Source organism: Rhinichthys klamathensis, unplaced genomic scaffold, assembly GCF_029890125.1.
Source record: "Rhinichthys klamathensis goyatoka isolate OS25496 unplaced genomic scaffold, OSU_Roscu_1.1 h1tg000059l_1, whole genome shotgun sequence".
Classification (NCBI taxonomy): Eukaryota; Metazoa; Chordata; class Actinopteri; order Cypriniformes; family Leuciscidae; genus Rhinichthys; species Rhinichthys klamathensis.
Window position 1 is genome coordinate 8,044,629 of NW_026606604.1, and position 21,288 is coordinate 8,065,916.

The 21,288-nt window shown below is 37.8% G+C and overlaps 1 protein-coding gene across 1 annotated transcript; it reads right to left on the reverse strand.

Annotated features, from left to right (window-relative positions):
* Positions 1-16,208: 16,208 nt before the first annotated feature.
* On the reverse strand, positions 16,209-19,481 carry LOC130084066 (holocytochrome c-type synthase). Its single transcript, XM_056249228.1, has 6 exons — positions 19,320-19,481; positions 19,104-19,237; positions 18,866-19,014; positions 17,809-17,928; positions 16,669-16,755; positions 16,209-16,574 (listed from the first exon to the last, which is right to left on the reverse strand). The coding sequence occupies exons 1-6, from the start codon at positions 19,438-19,440 to the stop codon at positions 16,376-16,378; spliced, it is 810 nt and encodes a 269-aa protein (XP_056105203.1). The 5' UTR covers positions 19,441-19,481; the 3' UTR covers positions 16,209-16,375.
* Between the last annotated feature and the right edge of the window lie 1,807 nt (positions 19,482-21,288).

The window sequence follows — 21,288 nt, forward strand, 5'->3', positions numbered from 1 at the left end:
CATTAGCCAAAGTTTTGATAGTGTTTGCTGTTAACAGGGGAGAAGTCGTTGCAAGAGGGAGGGGAAGTTCATCTGATTTGAAGATTATGGGTGCTTCCTCGTTTCCTCGCTCCTCCAGCCCTCGACCTGGAAACCGATCGAACTCAGCCATCTTGAAGGGCATCCCAATTCTCTAAGGCTACGTTCCAGTCCAGTCCATCTAAGACGTGAGGAAAGGAAACGAGGATGCACAAATAAGAAACGAGAAGCACCCTATGGGGGCAAATGAATTTAAATAATACTGATAATTTGCACGGATAAATCATTTATAATAAATACTGCAAATATTCCATTTCTCATAAGATTTGTCGATTTATTTCATGGTGACTGAAGCATGCTCCCTCAGTTCCCTGACGCTCGCCTCACTAAGTGGCTTCACCGCGGACGTGTTTACCCAGAGGATTGCTTTGTCTGTGCTAATAGATGCTGTGTTATAAGTAGATGACCAGCTCAGTGTGTCGTGTCCTACTGGCTGCCCATGAGCTTTCTAATCCAGGGAAATGTGGGGGTCTGGCCTGATCTCTATTCAACGTGGCACGGCAAAGGTCGCTTTCGTACAAGCCGCCCGTGTGAGCTTTCAGAAACAGCTTACGATGCTTCGGAAAGGAAATTGAAAAAGTGCTGTAATCCTCCCACCCCTCTGTGCCCAAACACACTTACGCCGACATACACACACACTTATGATGGCGAAAAACCAATACGCGCCTCTCAAACACACAGCTAAGAGCATGATTATACGAGGTTCTAATCCCTCCCAAATGTCCACCCTGCTGCCACCTTTGGAGTCCGAAGTTTGAGATTGTTCGGAGATCTCTTGCTGTTGCTGTTTACCATTAGATCCTCTGTTTCCTTTGTCTTTCTCTCTCTTTAGTAGACTGTACTCCAAACAGCCTGTTGGTGGCTGATGCCAGCTCACGCTCGCCAGGCCCAGGGTAGCGTCTCAAACGCTAATCCGTGTGGATGTACCTATTTACCCCCTCCTCAGCGAGCGAAGCCTCCCCACCTGCCATAATAAACACTGACAAATTACATTTGTTAAGAATTCAAACAGCTCATTCCACCCCGGTGATGGGTTGAGCCAGCTTTCGTCGCGCTCTAATGACACCAGACTCCTTTGCGAGGGAACTTGGACTAAAACACAACAAATTACAACGTGACATAAAATCATTTCTAACAGGGCTGTTTTGTTCCACTCTTAAAGGTGAGCGCGAGGGTAATACGATTCATCAAGACACTATCCTTCTGTTCCAATAGCTAGAGAGGCGTCTATAGTGCCAATACGGGCAAGATGCTTTCTCAAGAGGTTTATCACTAGAGGTCACCAGGTCGCTGTAGGGTTGCCTACAGTTTAAGTTTTCATTTTAGTTTAAGTTTTAGTAATTCAGTTGTGTGCTTTTCTCATTTTTATTAGTTTTTGTGTTTTTATATTTAGCTTTCATTTATTTTGTATTTCAATTGTAGTTTTAGTACTTGAACCTAAACTTATTATATTACACTTAGTTGCCAACGCTTTTACGTTTTTTATCAAATATTTATATTTTATTTCAATGAACTCTTTCCCCACCAGCGGGTTTTTTTAAAATAGTTTTTGACATTTTTGACCATTTTTACAAAACTTTCATGGCCCCCAGAATATTTTGTATGAAACATACAATATATCAAAAGAAATAACAGCCTCTGCTTAAAAAAAACAGAATGCATGAATCTAGAATAAAAGTTTTTATAATCAACACTTGAATGTAGGTATAGTAAGTTTTATAAATATTAGTCAAATATTTTTTAGCAAAAAAGCTGAGCAAATCATTTAAATGCTCTAAAATGCCTAAAACAAGATTAATTTACTTGAGAAGCAACATGGCATATTGAGATTCTTTTCAGAAGGTCTTAAAGACACGTGTATTTTGTCTGCATTTAAAGATTTTTTCACTCATTTTAAGTATAAAAAAAGTTTCAAACGTTGCTTTGTGGAAGGAACAAGATGAAATTTAAGTTGTTATTCAATGTAAATCTCATTCACATTCAAATGATCAAATGATTCTCTAATAATGCTGTTGCATGCGTTCCATCCAAAGTCGTACGTGGGATGTTTCCAATTTGACAATCTATCATGACATCTTTGGGGAAAAAAATGGGAATGTTAGCTTTCCAGGTGTTTGATTGTTCAGAAAGAAGTCTCCTAGAAACTAAATTAGAGGATAAACAATGCTATTGTGATGCTAGCAATTGTTCAGCAGGTGTGTGATTACCAACAGAGAAATTCATTGTCTGTGCTTTACACACCTGTAGCGTTTTATTGCACTTTTTCAAATGGGAAGTTTGAACAAATTTACTAAGGTAAATGGATAAAATCAAATGTTTGGGGTCCAATTTTTTTTTGTATTTTTTTTTTTTTAATTCACAGGAACAACATGGGAATAAATTACATTTTAAAAATAAAATAAAACATTTGACTCCGCTATTTTTTATCAAATGAATCTTTTATCTTCTTGGTGAGAGACTTCTTTCAAAAAAAGTACAAATTTCACTAACCTCAAACTTTTGAACGATTGTGTATACGAAGCAATATAAAGAATTTATATAATACATTTATAATCAACATTTTTGCATTTGGTTAAGGACACATAATATGCTACCTTAATGTTGCTTCTTTTATAAATGAATTAGTGGAAAAGCTATATCTTTCCTCTCCATGTCCATTAGCAAAACATTTATGCAAATAATTGCACTTTAAGAAATCGACTAATACAAAGGCAACAGACGTTACTAAATATGTGCGTGTCAGAGTTTGAGAGAGCTTTTTTCGACTACTTCTAAAGGACCAGAAACCAGATCCCACAGAGATTTGTTATCCTTTGCACGTTTAACAATGTTTGTTCAAAACAAGCTTGTTACTTAGTCTTGGATTATTGTAGAAGTGTAAAAAAAATGGTCGGAGAGGCCGCAGAGGATAGTGAAAGCTCTTGTAATCAAGCTCACACACACATGCTACTACTCTACATTAATATCTGGCCACTGCATAGATCATGCAGAAATTCAGAGAATATGCAGGAACAAATTGCTAACTTTACACTAACTCTACATGGCAAAGAGTGAGTGACTGCATCAGAGAGAGATTGGAATATCGCATAAAACATTTGCGAATAAAGCAACGTTTCCATTCCATGTTTTCAAGAGAACAAAATGATTGTGAGAAAGGGGTGGGGTTAAGCAGACTAAATGATTGGAGAAGTCTGGCATCACCAGAGAGAAGACATTATATCAGAAGATCAAGTTATGACATTAAGGAGCTGCAGAATCAGTGGCATTTCTGTGGTGGAAATATGTGAAACGGTTCAGGATTGGGCACCTGCATTGCCAAACTGTAGGTGTAAAAGTGGCATGAGAGGTTAATGCTGTCAAGCAGAGAGAGAGAGAGAGAGAAAGAGAGAGAGAGAGAGAGAGAGAGAGAGAGAGAGAGAGAGAGAGAGAGAGAGAGAGAGAGAGAGAGAGAGAGAGAGAGAGAGAGAGAGAGAGAGAGAGAGAGCAGCTTTCTGATTGGCTGAGTCTGCACACATAGTGAAATGAAGCCACTCTGATTGGTTTGTCATTGATTGTTTCAGTGGCCTTCTGTCCCCTGATGCATGATGGGAGGGCACTGACCCTTCTGACAGACATCATCTATCAGTATTAGCGTTATGTCCAACCAAAGGACTCACACTCACACACACATTTGAGTTTCCAGTAGGTGCTGAGACCTTTAACACAGATGTTGAATTCTCTCTCATGCTTAAAGGGATAGTTCAGCCAAAAATGACAATTCTGTCATCATTTACCCACCCTCATGTCATTCCAAACTTGAATGAGTTTCTTTTCTTCTGTAGAGCACAAAAGAAGATATTTAGAAAAATGGTGGGGTACAAACAACATTGGACACCATTGAATTTCATTGTCACAAATAAAAACGTAAGATATTTTACTGGAAACGAAGGCTGTGTCCCCATATACCCTTACATAGGCCACTATATGAGAGGACAGCCACTTGTAGTGGTGTCCGAAACCCTATTGGACGTTATTGATTGCACTCATTCAATCCCACAATGCACCACAATAAAGAGCGTACAACCGATGTGCGCTCAACATCTAGACTTGAGAATACCCATAATGCACTGTGCAACAACCCTTCTGGCGCACTCAATATCCGAATTCACTCACTCGTTTTCATTCACTCTATCAAGTGGACTATATTAGTGGAGTAATGTAGGGAATAGTGTGATTGAGTGTATAGAGGCGATTTTGAACACAGCCTAAGACTTTTTTATTGAGGGCTGCAGTGTTAGTTGCAAAACATAAGCCACTGTTTTATTTCAATAGAGCAGACCTTATAGAAAACATCTGACAAAAGAATGTGACATTTATGCTAATTCTCTCTAGCACACGCACGCCACAACGTTAACGCTATGTTATGAATTTGAGAAAGAAGTTTCTTATGCTCACCAAGGCTGCATTTATTTGATCGACTAAAGAGTAAAACATTATTACAACGCTACCACACTAACCAGTCCTTTTCCTCTTTATGAACCTTAGTGAGTCCATCTGGCTCTTTTCTGTCAAAGTCTTTGACTTCTACATCTGTAAACCGTTTTTCTGCTCACTTGCACTCTCTCGCAGATCTGTTCAGCGCCTGTACTCCTCTGTCCCCTCGGAGCCTGATCTCAGCTGCAAGCTCTGGGAATTACAGGGTCAAGATTTCTGGCCTAAATGCAACAGACCCAGGGCTGAGCTTGGCCATGCAAGGGCACGGTGCCAAACTAACAGAGGCCACTGCATGTGTCAGCCAAGAAACAGAGAAAGCGCAACGCAGAGAGAGGAAACACCACAATTCAATACAATTCAAGAGCCAAGAAAGATGTTTGTTGTAGCAAAACCTGAAAAAGCAAAGAACACTTAAAGGGATAGTACACCCACAAATGAAAATGCTGTCAGTAATTACTCACCCTCATGTCGTTTTAAACCCGTCAGACTTCCGTTCATCTTCACAAATAAAGTTCTTTTTGATTAAATCTGAGAGAAATCTTTCTGTCCCTCCATTGACAGCTACGCAACTGACACTTTGATGCTTCAAAAAGTTCATAAAGAGATCGTAAAAATAATCCATATGAATTGAGCGGTTTAGTTCAAATTTTCTGAAGAGGCTCGATGACTTTATATTGAATTTAGGCTTTTATTCACTTAAAAACATTCATCAACTCAAACATCAGTTGTGGTAAACGAAAGCTCAGACATTCGCTTGACATGCGACAACCAACAAAGTTCATTCTCGTGTTACGCGGCACGTTTGAGTTTACGCAAGAGGTTTGTTCTCGCACATCAGGTTTGGTTACGCTTCTGTTTATGTTCGCTGATCACTGTTTATACTGTTCATTATATAAAGCGATCGAATCTCTTCAGAAAATCCGCTTGATTCATATGGATTAATTTTACGATCTCTTTATGAACTTTTTGAAGAGTCAAAGAGTGGTAGTTGCGTGGACTGTCCTCAATGGAGGGACAGAAATCTCTCAGATTTCATTAAAAATATCTTCATTTGTGTTCCGACGATGAACGAAAGCCTTACGGGTTTGGAACGATTTGAGGGTGAGTAAATGATGACAGAATTTTCCTTTTTTCGGTGAGCCAACCCTTTAAATAATCCAAAACACAATCGAATCGAAGACATTTAACCTTTTAAAAAGTTGCAAAGTGTGGTTGATAAGAGTACAAATCAAAGCCAACGCAAAAGCGACGAATAAAGAAACGCGTGTTTGAAAAGCTTAATCAGATTGCTAATGACAGCTCGGTTAATTCGCTGACAGAAGACCCCATCACTTCATGCAAGAGTGGAGGAAGGCAGAAATAAACATTTCTACAGGCTTATACACAGTCTGACAGTAAGTGTTATTTAAAGAAGCCCAATTAAGCATAATTCAGTGCATAATGTGTCTATCTACTCTCATTAATTTGAGTTTATATTTAAAGGGACTTATGATCAGATGTGACATACATTCACCCACGCAAAGAGAAAGCGGTCACTTTGTTAAAGGGCAACGGTGTCCTCTTGTGGCGGATGAGCAACACTACAGCTCAAAGAAATAAGTTACATCGTGCACTAAAAGTCCTGAATATGCATTATTCAAAAATTGTTTTGAACGAAGTGATTTTTACATAAAGGTGCAGAGAAGAAACAGTTTTATTCATAATCTGAGGTTAAAATGCAACCTGACCATGGCATATGTCTGATTTGACTGACTTCTATACACTAAAAGGCACACTGTGTTTGATTTGACACAACCTTTGACGTTAACAATAAAATATATTGCATCCAATATATCCAGCCACATTAAGCAAATGCAGGTGCTTGTCTCGTTACAACCTGCCTCAACTGAGTGAATACAAGACATCTGCACAACATTGATACATATTTCATGAGTGCACAAGGGTGCATGCTAATGAGCTACTGTAATCTGGCTGTTTTTGTAATTAAGAAACCGTAATGATAATTTGACAAGGGCAGGGGGCTGACTTGTAAGTGCACTAAACTGCACACTACCAGTATAAAAAACACAGTGAGACTCCAAACTCTACAGAAATGCTATATTATATTTCTCAAATATTTCTAGATTATTCAAGATTTGGCTTTAAAATACATACAGTTGTTGTGAGAAGAAATTTGTAAACCCTCCAAATTGCACCTTATAGAAGAAATGTTTTCATTTACATGTTTTAACTTAAACAATGCTTTTTAAAAGCATAATTCAATCCATAATCAGGCTGACCAAAGCAATTCAGCACCATCACATTCTCTCTGGAAGCAAATTTGCTTTTTAATCCATTTTTACTGGCACTTGAATTACTTATTGAATTACTAGTGGCTCCAAAAGTGTTTGCACACTTAAAATGTATGAATTTTTATTTATTTATTTTTTTGTAAAATACATTTATTTTCTTCTTTTAAATAAATACATTTATTTGAATTAGTTTATGTGTCATTTATTTTAAAGAAAGATAGCACAAGCACATTATAAAACTACTTCTACTAAAATAGTCACTGAAAAGTTGATTAAAACCCCTTGTAAAAATGGGTAAAAGTGAAAGTCTCGAGCATTATTTGTTTGCAGCAGTGTTATTTTAGTATCATAGAGATTATTATCATTTTGATTATTAGTGTGTTTGTCATTTCTAATAGTTTTTTCTGTATCTACATGGTTTTATTAATTTTTATTTCAGTTTTAGCACATCAAATTAAACTAAATGAAACTGAAAAATGTTTTGGGGAAAAAATAGGTTTAAGGGTTTTTTGTTTTATTTATTTCGAGTAAGACATTTTTTTAATGGTTTTAGTTTTAGTTAACTATAATAACCATGGCCGTGCAATGACATCTTTACATGTTAGGCATGATTAAGTGTGTACAGATACTTCTGAGGTCACTGTATATGTAAAGGCCATTACTGCAGAAATCTAGATGATTAGTTTTTCTCACAACTTTGTTTAAAATACTTTATTCATTATGATATGTTTTTAATGAGATTAAAGCTAATAACCTAACTAATGAAGTCATGCAGAGAACTTCATGTAAACAAAATAACTTTAAAACAGTAATCACTTCTCAAGTGTTAAATAAAAAAAATAAAAAAAAACTTAATAAAGCACATTAATAACCCACCCACACCATTTTAAAGGCCATCCATCTACAGTCATTTCACAGAGAACAGCAGAAACCTACACTTTAAAGTTAAGTTTTCATTCTACTTCGATGTAGAGCTGAGAAAATGAGTTGAACCTTATCAGAAAAGGTTGGTTTTGAGTTTAAAATCGCTCTGGGAAGCCAAACATCCAGAATCCAACCTACTGACGTGCCGCAGGGCGTCCGTTCATGTACTGTATTGTCTGATTACAGTAATCTCCCCACAGCCTGTGTCTCTCACACACACTGTTATTATTTAAGACCTGCGGAGATAATAGCAGCCGTGCTCGGAAATGGCTATGTGTACATCTTTCCTCCCGGGGGCCACTGGGGCTCCTAACCTGAGGGAGCAGAAGTGTTTTTCCTCCTCTCTATTGTGCTGTTTGTCTTCGGTGGTCTATCTCTCTGTCTATCTGACTGGGTCCCTGTTGAATAGGGTCAGAGGTTCCTTCAGCCTTTACCATTTATCACAGCCACAGAGCTGATATCTGGGAAGTGGGGGGAGGGGTGTCAATCTCACGTTTCCTTTTCCTGAGAAAACACCGGCTGCTCGTCCCCTCCCGTGGCCCCCAAAATCCAGTCCAATCCAGCAGGTCAGGAGCGGATTTATCCCGCTAATGAATCCAACCTGAGCCCACAAACACAGGTAGCCTCACAGGTCACCAGCCAGTAATTGGATAAAGGATCATCATCAAAAGCTATTACCACTCATGGCCAGATAGGAGCACCATGGTCGGCCATTACAATGAGACGGGTATAATTAATCTACTGTGCTCTTCAGACACCCAAAAGAGCTCATTTTAATTCAACATCAAGGATTAATTCAACTAAAACATGCTGGAAGCTAAAAAAAAAAAAAAAGAGAGAAGGATGTGTGCGATTAGACGTATGGTCATGGGGAGATCAATGGAAAAGTAACTTTATTGGAGGTTTTTTATATGGCATTTCTTTTTTTTTCTCCACACTTTAAACTGGAAAATCAAATGTAATTACACTCACTGGCCACTTTATTAGGTACACCTGTCCAACTGCTCGTTAACACTTAATTTCTAAGCAGCCAATCACATGGCGGCAACTCAGTGCATTTAGGCATGTAGACATGGTCAAGACAATCTCCTGCAGTTCAAACCGAGCATCAGTATGGGGAAGAAAGTTGATTTGAGTGACTTTGAATGTGGCATGATTGTTGGTGCCGGAAGGGCTGGTCTGAGTATTTCAGAAACTGCTAATCTACTGGGATTTTCACGCACAACCATCTCTAGGGTTTACAGAGAATGGTCCGAAAAAGAAAAAACATCCAGTGAGCGGCAGTTCTGTGGGCGGAAATGCCTTGTTGATGCCAGAGGTCAGAGGAGAATGGCCAGACTGGTTCGAGCTGATAGAAGGGCAACAGTGACTGAAATAACCACTCGTTACAACCGAGGTATGCAGCAAAGCATTTGTGAAGCCACAACACGCACAACCTTGAGGCGGATGGGCTACAACAGCAGAAGACTCCACCGGGTACCACTCATCTCCACTACAAATAGGAAAAAGAGGCTACAATTTGCAAGAGCTCACCAAAATTGAACAGTTGAAGACTGGAAAAATGTTGCCTGGTCTGATGAGTCTTGATTTCTGTTGAGACATTCAGATGTTAGAGTCAGAATTTGGCGTAAACAGAATGAGAACATGGAACCATCATGCCTTGTTACCACTGTGCAGGCTGGTGGTGGTGGTGTAATGGTGTGGGGGATGTTTTCCTGGCACACTTTAGGCCCCTTAGTGCCAATTGGGCATCGTTTAAATGCCACGGCCTACCTGAGCATTGTTTCTGACCATGTCCATCCCTTTATGGCCACCATGTACCCATCCTCTGATGGCTACTTCCACCATGTCACAAAGCTCTAATCATTTCAAATTGGTTTCTTGAACATGACAATGAGTTCACTGTACTAAAATGGCCTCCACAGTCACCAGATCTCAACCCAATAGAGCATCTTTGGGATGTGGTGGAACGGGAGATTCGCATCATGGATGTGCAGCCGACAAATCTGCGGCAACTGTGTGATGCCATCATGTCAATATGGACCAAACTCCCTGAGGAATGCTTCCAGCACCTTGTTGAATCTATGCCACGAAGAATTGAGGCAGTTCTGAAGGCAAAAGGGGGTCCAACCCGTTACTAGCATGGGGTACCTAATAAAGTGGCCGGTGAGTGTATATTCTTGAAATTTAAACCGTTTAACTGAATCTCTTTGGTGAGTTTTTTTGAATTAATGATTTTTTTGAGTCAAATCTTTTCAGTGAATCATTGATTCAGTTCACACAACCTGTCTGAATGATTCGTTCATTAATCGGACTGATTCTATTGTCGAATTCAACTATTTTTGGCTACGTTTAAAAGTAGGTTAAAACGACATTATAGTGAGTAAACAATGACAGAATTTTAACTATTACATTAAGCCCGATGACAGGCAGTCCGGACCGCGGTGTCCAAATCAAATCACTATTAACGTCCATAATCCTTATCTCAGTTTCAGAAACGTTCACTCGCACAAAATCATGAAGCAGTGGGGCTCCAAATGTCTGGTTACATTTGATTACTTCAACAACTAATCTAAGAAATAATTAGTGTAGGTGAGGAGTATGTTTTGGGTCATGAGCAAAGCCAATCAGACAGGATGAACATCCATCCAATCGTGATGAGACAGAAAATGAGGTCACGATGGCGCAAACAATCGAAACAATTATTCTACAGCTGCTGATATTCCATCTTTTCTGAGCGCGCGATAAGAAGCCCCACATGAGGGTGGGTTTATTGATCTGGGTGGAGTGTGAGATGTCTGATCATTGCAATAGTCATTATGCATGGGCTGGTTTCCCCCCTGCACTTATTAAGCTGCTTCGTTTTCTACCCGTTTCCATCAGAGCTCATTAAAAAACAATGCGGAAGGCCTGCCTATCTCAGCGTGCTGGTTGACTGCACTATAAAAGTCAAGAACTCATCACTTCCAGTGCTGCGATAAGCCCACGGCACAAATTGAAACCGCTTTGATTAGGCCTTGCGGAAGGCTCTCTCTCCCTCTCCCTCTCTTTTTCCAGTGGGCTGCGTATCAAATCTCCCGAGGGTCGTCTGAGATGGATCCATGCCAATCCTTTGGCCACAAACTACTCGGGTCCTTTCAGAACATGACCTGTGGTGCACACACAAACTAACAGTGTGAGGTCCAGTAGTGGCGCCTAATGAATTCAAAAGCCCTCTGGCGGTGTGCTGTGTGCATAAATTATCTGAGGTGAGGAAGTCAGACTGGATGTTGAATGTTGACGTCTTTGGATTTCTGCAGCCTAAGGGCTGCTCGGACTGACTTGATGTTGTAAACGCCTTAAAGACCTCCCAAACTTTCTCGTGTCAAGGATGAATTTCTCTTTTCTAATTCTGGGGCTTTGCTTTTCCTTGTTGCATGGAACCGCACGTATTTGGCTAGAGGAAATTGCCCAATTTGGGGCAAAGCAGATGAGAAAAAATAATTCACAGAGTTAAAGCTTCACAATCACACCTCTATAAGCACCACAAACATTGTTTTGCTACACGCTTCAAATACAAGACGAAATAACAGGTCAAGGATCCCAAAAACTTCCCTCTAAGCTGGCCAATATGCACCTCCTTATTGTAAATGCCTAATTCAAAACTATTGACATCCACCAAGAAGACTGAACATCAAAAATAAAGAATAAAAAGTCAGTAATCACAATCATAAACAGTGTATTTTTCCCCACACAAAGATAAAAAAAGCATCTGAAGCAGCAGAGATGCATATATATATATTTGTGTGTGTGTGTGTGTGTGTGTGTCCGGAGGGGTTATTTGTTTTTAATATTTTGTTGGTTCTCTTGTTTTTGCACGTGTATATAATTTCTTTGTATGACATCCTGGCCAAAAAATTATGTCCGCACAATTTGGCATGTTTCATTAATTTGTGATATCCCAAATAAAACTATTAACAACTCCACAATATGCTTGTTACAAGATGTACATTTTTCTATGCCAGACATTACTTTTGGCCACTACAGTTTATAAAGTTTAGTATTTTTAGCCGTTGATCCGTTTCGTTTTAATCTGCTTTGGAACCATTTAAATAAGCTCTAAATAAATTAGAATTGAATAAATTATACCTAGTTTTATACTGTATAAATCAGCAGAGAGACTATTTACTGTAGGATTTATTGTTATTTTGACAAGGTATATTATTACTTTTGAAAGGTATTATGGCTGCCAACTTGAAAATGCACAATTAATTTGACTGAAATTCTTGAAATAAACGTTGCTTATTTAATTTCATACAATATTTTGACTACTGAAACCTTTACTGAGAACTGTAATTGAAAAAAAAAACTGATGTATAATATAACTGCAAAACAAAATGATTGATGTGTGCAGAATAAACTCACACTGATTGTACAAAATGGTAGTGGGGGTGTCATAAAATTGTCTCCATGGTTACTACATTTTACTTTCAAATAAAACGCTTAAGTGCAGTAAAGCTTCCTGTGGGACTCTTGTCTTCCTGTTGTAGGCCCCAGACTGACAGCCCTTAAACACTCTGCATGCATTCATTTAGTTTTAGCATAACGCTCTTTTCTTTATTATTATCATGTAGAAGAGCACAATTACCTATTCCAGTGTGTGTGTGTGTGTGTTTTTATACTGATGTGTGTTTACCGTAAAGTGTGTGGGAGAAGTGGTCCAGATGCAAATCATGCATGGGATTTGCATTTAAAACAGTTGCTGATAAACAAGCAATTTCACTTAAACTGGGGAGAAGACACAACATTACAAGGATTCACTGCGACAGCTTTTCTCACTGCTCCAGATAGGGCAGATACATATTTTGTATAAATATGCAGTGACCCTAAAACCAATTTCGACACTTATGCCACTTAAAAATGCATGAATGTCTGCATTATGAAAGTGTGCTTGCACTATCCTTCCTTCCAAGAAATGCCACATGGATTTATATAATTCAACGACATTTATACATTTTTAAGTGCGGCCTAAAGATTCAATAGCTTACAAATATGCCTGGTTTTCACAGACAAGCCTTAAAGCAATAGTACACCCAAAAATTTAAATTCTGTCATTACTCACCCTCATGTCATTCCAAACACGTAAGACTTTCGTTTATCTTCGGAACACAAATAAAAATCTTTTTGATGAAATCTGAGAGCTTTCTATACCTCCATTGACAGCTACGCAACTACCACTTTGACCCTTAGAAAAGTTCATAAAGAGATCGTAAAACTAATCCGTATGAATTGAGCAGTTTAGTCCAAATTTTCTGAAGAGACTTGATCGCTTTAACCGATGAGCTTAGGCTTCATGGATTTATCTTCAAACTGGTCGCTTTTAGTCAAGCTCGTCATAACTGAGCCTTTAAAATACAGTAAGTGGGACTGAATCGGCAAACCACAAGCTGCAATCAATACAGTAGCAAACACATCAGCCAACATCTGAACGTCCATGTCAGGTCAGGACCACCACTGACCCGCTAGCTAGAAACTTTCCAGCTGTTAGCCTACTCCTTCCCATTGTTAATGTTACAGTTCTGCAATCTAGACAAGGCCTGGTACTTGGCACAGCTGGGCATCTTTTGGTATGTAAATGAAACAGACTGGAAGGATTGCAGGGGGTTTGAATCCCCCGCCAGACTCGACTGCCACGGGCTGTTTGTATATCTGTTCTGTGCACTACAAGGGGCTTGTCTGGTTCCCTGCCAAACAGAACCCCTGACAAAAAAAACCCCAAATACAAACATACAGTATCTTTGTCGCCACACATACATTATTCAAAAGACTAGGGCGGCACAATGAACTCAATGGACCCCAAAATATAGTGTAATCATAGTCTAAAAACACTGGACTGCTGAGAGATCAGTCAGAATTAAAACTGCTCTCAAAACTAGGCAAAATCAGATTCTCATCTGTAAAGGACGGAGAGGTGGAAACTTACCCCAGAGGATGAGGTTATTCTTGGCCGCTAGTGGAGATTTCTTTCCCACACCTACTCACAGATATGAGGAGCCTCTGCTTCTCCTCTTTGGGGCTTCAAACAGCTCTCACAGGATTGACTTCATCACCTTTAGGGTAAATATACTGTTAAACAACAAGTGGCATCATCTGAAGCTGCTGTTTTTGTTTCCATCAGTATTTTACTATGGACAAAGGATTCAAGGAGGTCTACCAGGTGCAAAAGCACAACTAACAATAAAAACTGGTGGGAAAAAAATATCGTGTGTTCTTTGACCTTCTTACTATAATTCTAAATGTGGTCACATATATATTTTCATCCAGTCTAGATTAGAAGCCTGTAGTTTTAGGCATTGGCAAATCTAACTACTTTTCTCAGAAATGCTCAATGTAGCATCATGCTAACCCCAAAACAAACTTAAAAATTAATGACTCATTGTAAACTGTCAGTGTACAATACACATTGGACTATAGAAAGCCAAAAGGGTCTAAATTAAGGGCTTTTTAAGATACAGTAGGCTTACATTGACACACTGGCTCGGTTTACAAACAAGATTAAGACAGGATTAGGCCTTAGTTCAATTAGGACATTTAAGTAGATTGTATAAACATGCCTGTCATGTTTGCAAAAATGCAATGTGATACTTGATATCAAAATAATGAATTAAAATGGCGTATTGAATAAACCTGTCCTCCATGGTTCCTGTTCTTTCTGACAACAAAGCACTTGAATGAGATGTAGCTGCTAATCGCGATTTGAGAAGCAGGACATTTCCGATACGTGAAGGCAGCATTAAGTGCTTAACGTTAGCTGACTGACCTAAATTTCAGTTAACTCCACAAACAAACCAATGGTTCATGACTATTTAAAAGGAAGCTTAAAACAAGTTTAAATGGTTAGTTCAATATCATCCTTAACTCCTTTAAATCATAGGTGACTTTGGAAATGGTCGGCTTTAATCATTATCACCGATGAACAATAATGAAAGAACTGAAATTGTCTGAGGAAAGTGCACCACCTGCCGGTGTGATCTGGAAAGTGGCAGAAGTGAGGAGCAGACAGGCGTGTTTAATTGGAATTTTAATTTGGTAAAGGTCAGATTTAAAACAATAGAAATGGGTTACAAATTGTATTTAGAGATTTTCTTTTTTCAGGAACACTCACTCAAAGAGCAGTCAGCAACACATTAGCATACACACAGACAAAAAAGCAGTTTGAGCAAAATAAATAACATCAGGTATGAGAAATTACATAATTTTAAAACTGAACCTGACCACAGGATGAATATGAAGAGTTGAAACAATTTTATATGATTCATCAGATCAATTACATTCATGAGCAAACAGTTTCACCAAGCTACAAACGCTAACAGCTGCCAATCACTCTGCATATGAACTAAAACACTCAATAACTAGCCTTTGAAAGAGAAAAACAACCAGCAGATGAGTTTAACCTCTGGGTAAGATCAGATAGCGAGCTTTCAATTTAATAACCATCACTCAAAAAGTAGAAAAAGAGATGATTGCCAGCAATGAATTCAGAAACTTCAACAGCAGAAAAAAAAAACACTGATTTATGTTGCTCTCCAACAGAGGATATTAAAGGAGAACTCCGGCGCAAAATGAACCTTTGGTCTAATTACACATTGTTACCTAGTCAACCGTTATCTGAGATTTGTTTTCATGATTATCGAATGTAAATAGTTTTATCTCTAAAAACAGTTTAGCCTATAAAGCTAGTATAACGCTAGTATATTGGGCATAGTGTAATGACAAATAAAAATCGCTTGTTAATACCACTAACAAGGCTCAAAATAGCCCCACACTAACACGGTAGCATAATGAGGGTCCCTACCTTCAAACCGAGGCATTGAGAACTTTGTCAGTGTCCAGACAGTTTAATAAGAAGATATTTTAAACATACAGTCAACTTCGCATATACAGGCAGAATCCATCTTTGAAATACAGCCTTTACCAGTCGATCTACGAACGCCGATCCAAGTGCGCTGGTGAGATGTGAACGAGCTATAAGTTGTGATAAGGTGAGCGCGAACAGCAGGCTTGGATCGGCGTTCGTAGATCGACTGGTAAAGGCTGTATTTCAAAGATGGATTCTGCCTGTATACGCGAAGTTGACTGTATGTTTAAAATATCTTCTTATTAAACTGTAGACACTGACAAAGTTCTCAATGCCTCGGTTTGAAGGTAGGGACCCTCATTATGCTACCGTGTTAGTGTGGGGCTATTTTGAGCCTTGTTAGTGGTATTAACAAGCGATTTTTATTTGTCATTACACTATGCCCAATATACTAGCGTTATACTAGCTTTATAGGCTAAACTGTTTGTAGAGATAAAACTATTTACATTCGATAATCATGAAAACAAATCTCAGATAATGGTTGACTAGGTAACAATGTGTAATTAGACCAAAGGTTCATTTTGCGCCGGAGTTCTCCTTTAACAACCTGTAAGTTTCTCGCTGTGCAATAACTTGGGACGATTCATGTTAAAGTCAGAACTCAAAGAAGTTGAGAAACAACCAATCTCAGAGAACGTAGAATGCAGTTTCTAGTATTTTGGTACCAAAGTCTTATAGTGGTGCAGAAATGATAACTGTGTTAGGATGGATTCTACGATGTCCAGCGCCACCAGGCCACCTTCATCCGATCCCAGACGGCCCCCATAGAATCGATGGCCGGACGCACGTCCAGGATGGAGAACTGGTAGGTGTCTTTATCGATGTCCCCGTCGTAGTAGTCAATGACATAGCGGACTTCCTTTCCGCACCGATCTACGATCCAATCATGTCGGTCGAACGGCAATTCATATCTACAGAGAAAGTTAGCAGAGAGAAATCAAGCACTCTGCAGTGTTTTAAACACAACATGAGAAGGATCCTTTGGGATTCACTTTTATATCTCACCCCATCCAGTGACGCATTCTGGCTCTGGGTGAAAACTCTTTGGCTTTGCCCCCGAATCTCTTCAGAGATGGACCGCATGGACACTCGCTGCCAGAAACAAACATGTGTTTGAAACTAACAGTAGTCTAGGGCGCTATGATCATTCTTGCATACTTGGCAGTTTGTAACAACAAAGCAGATCACACTGCCAGTGACCATCAAATGACAAACAGAAGGCGACTAACACAATTATCACCTCGTTTATCTGGCAGCAACAGGGCTGCAGAGGTGATGATGCAGCTTTTATTCGTGTTAACAATATAAAAACTGCATTGGAACACATTGTAGAACAGCACGAAGTCTGTTATACTCACCAAGGCTGCATTTATTTGATCAAAACTACAGCAAAAACACTGATATTTTGAAATATTTTAATGATTTAAAATCTCTTTTCTATGGAAACTCGTTTCCGCCATGGAATAAAACATTTAATTGCAGCTTTTTACCTCACAATTCAGAGTTTATATCTCACAATTATGAGAAACAAAGAATCTAAAAAGTCAGTTACCTTTTGTCATTTCGAGTTTATATCTCGCAATTATGAGTTTATGACTTCTTTTCTCAGAATTGTGAGATGTAAACTTTAATTTGCGAGGAAAAAAAGTCAGAATTGTGAGATATAAAAGCAAAAAAAATGTCCCTATCAATTGCGAGTTTATAATCTCACAAATATTTTTTCTCAGAATTGTGAGATTCACACTTGGAATTGTGAGTTAGAAAGTCTGAATTGTGTGATTAAAAAGTCGTAATTACCTTTTTTATTTTCTATTCCGTGCCGCAAACAAGCTTCCGTAGGTTTCTATTTTAATATTTTGAAATATAATTTATTCCCGTGATATATTTTTTCAAGATTCTTTGATGAATATTAAGTTCAAAAGAACAGCATTCATTTGAAATTGAAATCTTTTGTAAAATTATAAATGTCTTTAGTGTCACTATTGATCAGTTGAATGCATCCTTGATGAATAAATGTATTAACTTCTTTTAATTAAAAAAAACACTGCATTGGAAGACACTGTAATACAGCATTGCTCTCCGAATCATACGGTAAAGTGATTTCAGTCACTGATCATGTGAAAATGAGAGTTGTGTTGCAGTCACCTGGCATGAAGGGCTTCCCACTTCAAGATTTCCTGCCAGGCTTGATCGTTGTTACGATTGTGGATCTTGATTATATCGGACATGTCTTTGGGTTCAAGACTGTCATCCTTCCAGCGCCACCTAGCAAAACAACAAATAGCAATTAACAGTAATTCATGACAACAACAAAAAAATATATAAATATATATATATATATATATATATATATATATATATATATTAACATATTTTACACACACACACACACACACACATTATATATATATATATATATATATATATATTATATATATATATATATATATATATATATATATATATATTATTTAAAAACTTTTTAGTAAATAAAAAAGTATGTTTTTATTTAATAATTTATGAATAATAATTAAATTATATATATATATATATATTTATATATATATATATATATATACACATTTTTTATACATTATATATTGATATAGTTCAAAAGATATTAATACTTTTATTCAGCAAGGATGTATTAAATTGATCAAAAGTGATTATTAGAATGATTTCTGAACGATTATGTGATGACACTGAATACTGGACTAAAGGCAGCTTTCCAATCACAATAAATTACTCATTTTAAAATAATTAAATGAATATTTTAAAATATAATAAAATAAAATAAACAGTTATTTTAAATTGTAATAATATTTCACATTATTACAGTTTTTACTGTGTATTTAATCAAATAAATGCAGCATTGTGTTATAATCTTATATAAGCATAAGAGACTTCGAACATTATAACATTAAAATAAATCTTACTGACCCCAAACATTTGAATGGTAGTGCGTACGCCCTAGCTCATGCAAAACCATTGTTGTTGTCTCTTTCTTGACATTGGAGAATAATGTACTATTTTTTCTATCTGGGTAATCAAGTTACAGCACTCACAGACTTCCTGAAACTAAGCCAAATTACATATCAGCTCTTCAAATCATGAACACAGTGTATCTGGTTGTAAAACATGGATTTAGGAATCTTTATGCAAGCGTATACTTCTGTACATAGTACAGCACGCCGAAACTCACCCCTTCCGCAGCATGGCATTCCAGAACATCTGTTCAGAAGGATAGACCCAGTTCTGTTCTGCGCCTGATCGAGGGATTTTAGACTCCTCTCTTTTGATGGACAAAGGGAATGGCTGGTCCGGGGCGGGCACCTGGTTTGGAGGGGGCATCTGTGGTACACAGAAAAGCAACATTAACACGCATAAGCCAAAAACAAAAATCAAAAAGAGCATCATCTGATTCAGGTTATTCAGCTCACCATATTTGTGGGATCGACGGCTCCTTCCGAAGCTCTCATGGGACATTCGACAAACTCGTACGCTCTCTCCTGGTGTGCTGGGCTGGCCGGAGTCGTCTGAGCCTGATGCATCGGGCACTCAGGAGGAGGAGAGCCTGGGTTTATATTGCACATTACAAATTATTACATACAGTCCTCTGATATAGAGCTCATGATTACAGATGGAGTATGACTCACTTTTAGGGATCTCTTGATGCATGGGACACCCAGGGGGTGGGGTCGCCCCACCAAAATGAGTCGCTGACATTGCAGACTCTGCCCGGATATTGGGGGCAAGACTGGATACGGATGCACCCATGACAAACACCAGTGCTGAAGAGATCAAGGACACCCTGTTGCATCATTACTTGTGTTATGATGTTCAAAATCTATATCACATGACTTTAAATGTTTAAAAATATAGCCTATTGCTGAATGATGTTAAAGGGACAGTTCACATTGACTTTCATAGTATTTTTTTTAACACTATGGAAGTCAATGGGGTCCATCAACTGTTTGGTTACCCACATTCTTCAAAATATCTTATTTTGTGTTCAGCTGAAGAAAGAAGTTCATACAAGCTTGGAACAACTTGAGGGTGAGTAAATGATGACAGAATTTATTTTATTTTTAGGTGAACTATACCTTTAATGGAATAGTTCACAAACACAAACACACACACACAAATTAAATTAATTGTTTATTCATACTCATGTTGTTCCATAGCTGTAGACTTTCTTCTGAGAAAAGAATGTCATACAGTTTCCATAAAAAGTCTAATTTGTGGGGTTTTAATATGTGCATCAAATTTGGTGTGTTGTTTTTAGTTATGAAAAGAAGTGACATTTGGAATTATTTGTGTCATAACCTCACGTGAGAGATTGAAGTGTCATATCTAAATATAGGCAAAATATCTATCCCTCATGCAAAGCTATCATAATGTTTCAGATGACTTGGAATATATGGCACAAATGGTATGAACCATTATAGTGCTTTTTATGGTCAATTTTGGAGCTGGTCACTACTCAATTTCATAGTTTGTAAAATAACGTAGTAAATATTCTGTCATACACATTCAGAACAATATTACAATGTTGTTCCGGGTGAACTATTACACCTTTCACTATTCTTAAAAGTGATCTTTAAGAGACAAATCCTAAAATGTAATAGTTACAAAATAAGTTATATAACATCATCCATACAGTCATGTAAAACAATGTTACTGAATACAAAATCACATATTCCACTACAAACTCCATTATAACAACCAGCTTTTTAAATATCTTCACATAACAATCTCGATTCCTGAAGGTCTACAGATTTGAGAGCATAACTCACCTTTCTGTGGCTCTTATGTGAAGATCGGATCATCGGACGCTCTGCAATGTCAACGTGAACCACTACTTCCGTTTCACCCAGCATGCAATGCGCGCGGGCGGGACGAAGGCGTATCTCATGAATATTAATTAGTCAATGTCCATGATACACTTTTCAAAGAAGAAAACATTTTATTTATTCTTTTTTTTTTTTTTTAAGTACTTACATTAATAAGAAATATGTGAATTCTTTAAAAGCAATCTCCGTTCTGTGTGCTTTCTAGTGCACTAAAACTATGATTTTGTTGTAAAAATAATACATTAATTAAATGATAAATAGCAAAGGCATATGCCTACAAACCGAACTGAAGAAGAAGGGACATACAAAATGATTATGGATCAAAATGAGCATATTGCTTTATTTAGGCAAATGGCATAGTGAGACAAATTAAGGTGAAAGAATAAACATGTTCAAAAATAACTTGTCATTTCTCATGTACATGCACTTTCGTTCAGTATGTGGGAGCATGATCCCCGTGGCCACTGTACGAACATATGTAAACATTTATATGGCAACAATGTCCTGCGACAGTATATGGAACGTATCAGCAATAAAAACACATACAGTCATTATTGTGCATCTCCACATTTCATAAACTAAAAATAAATGCTGAATACTGAGGGTTTGGACCTTTATGCGTTGAAAGGATTTCCCAAAAAATCATCAGAACTGGAAAAGTACAATTCAATATTGTCTTGGTAAAACAACAAACAAACAAACAAACAAACAAACTCTTGAATGACATATTGCGGTCCATAGATCAATCCTGTCTTGGAAATGACCAGCAACA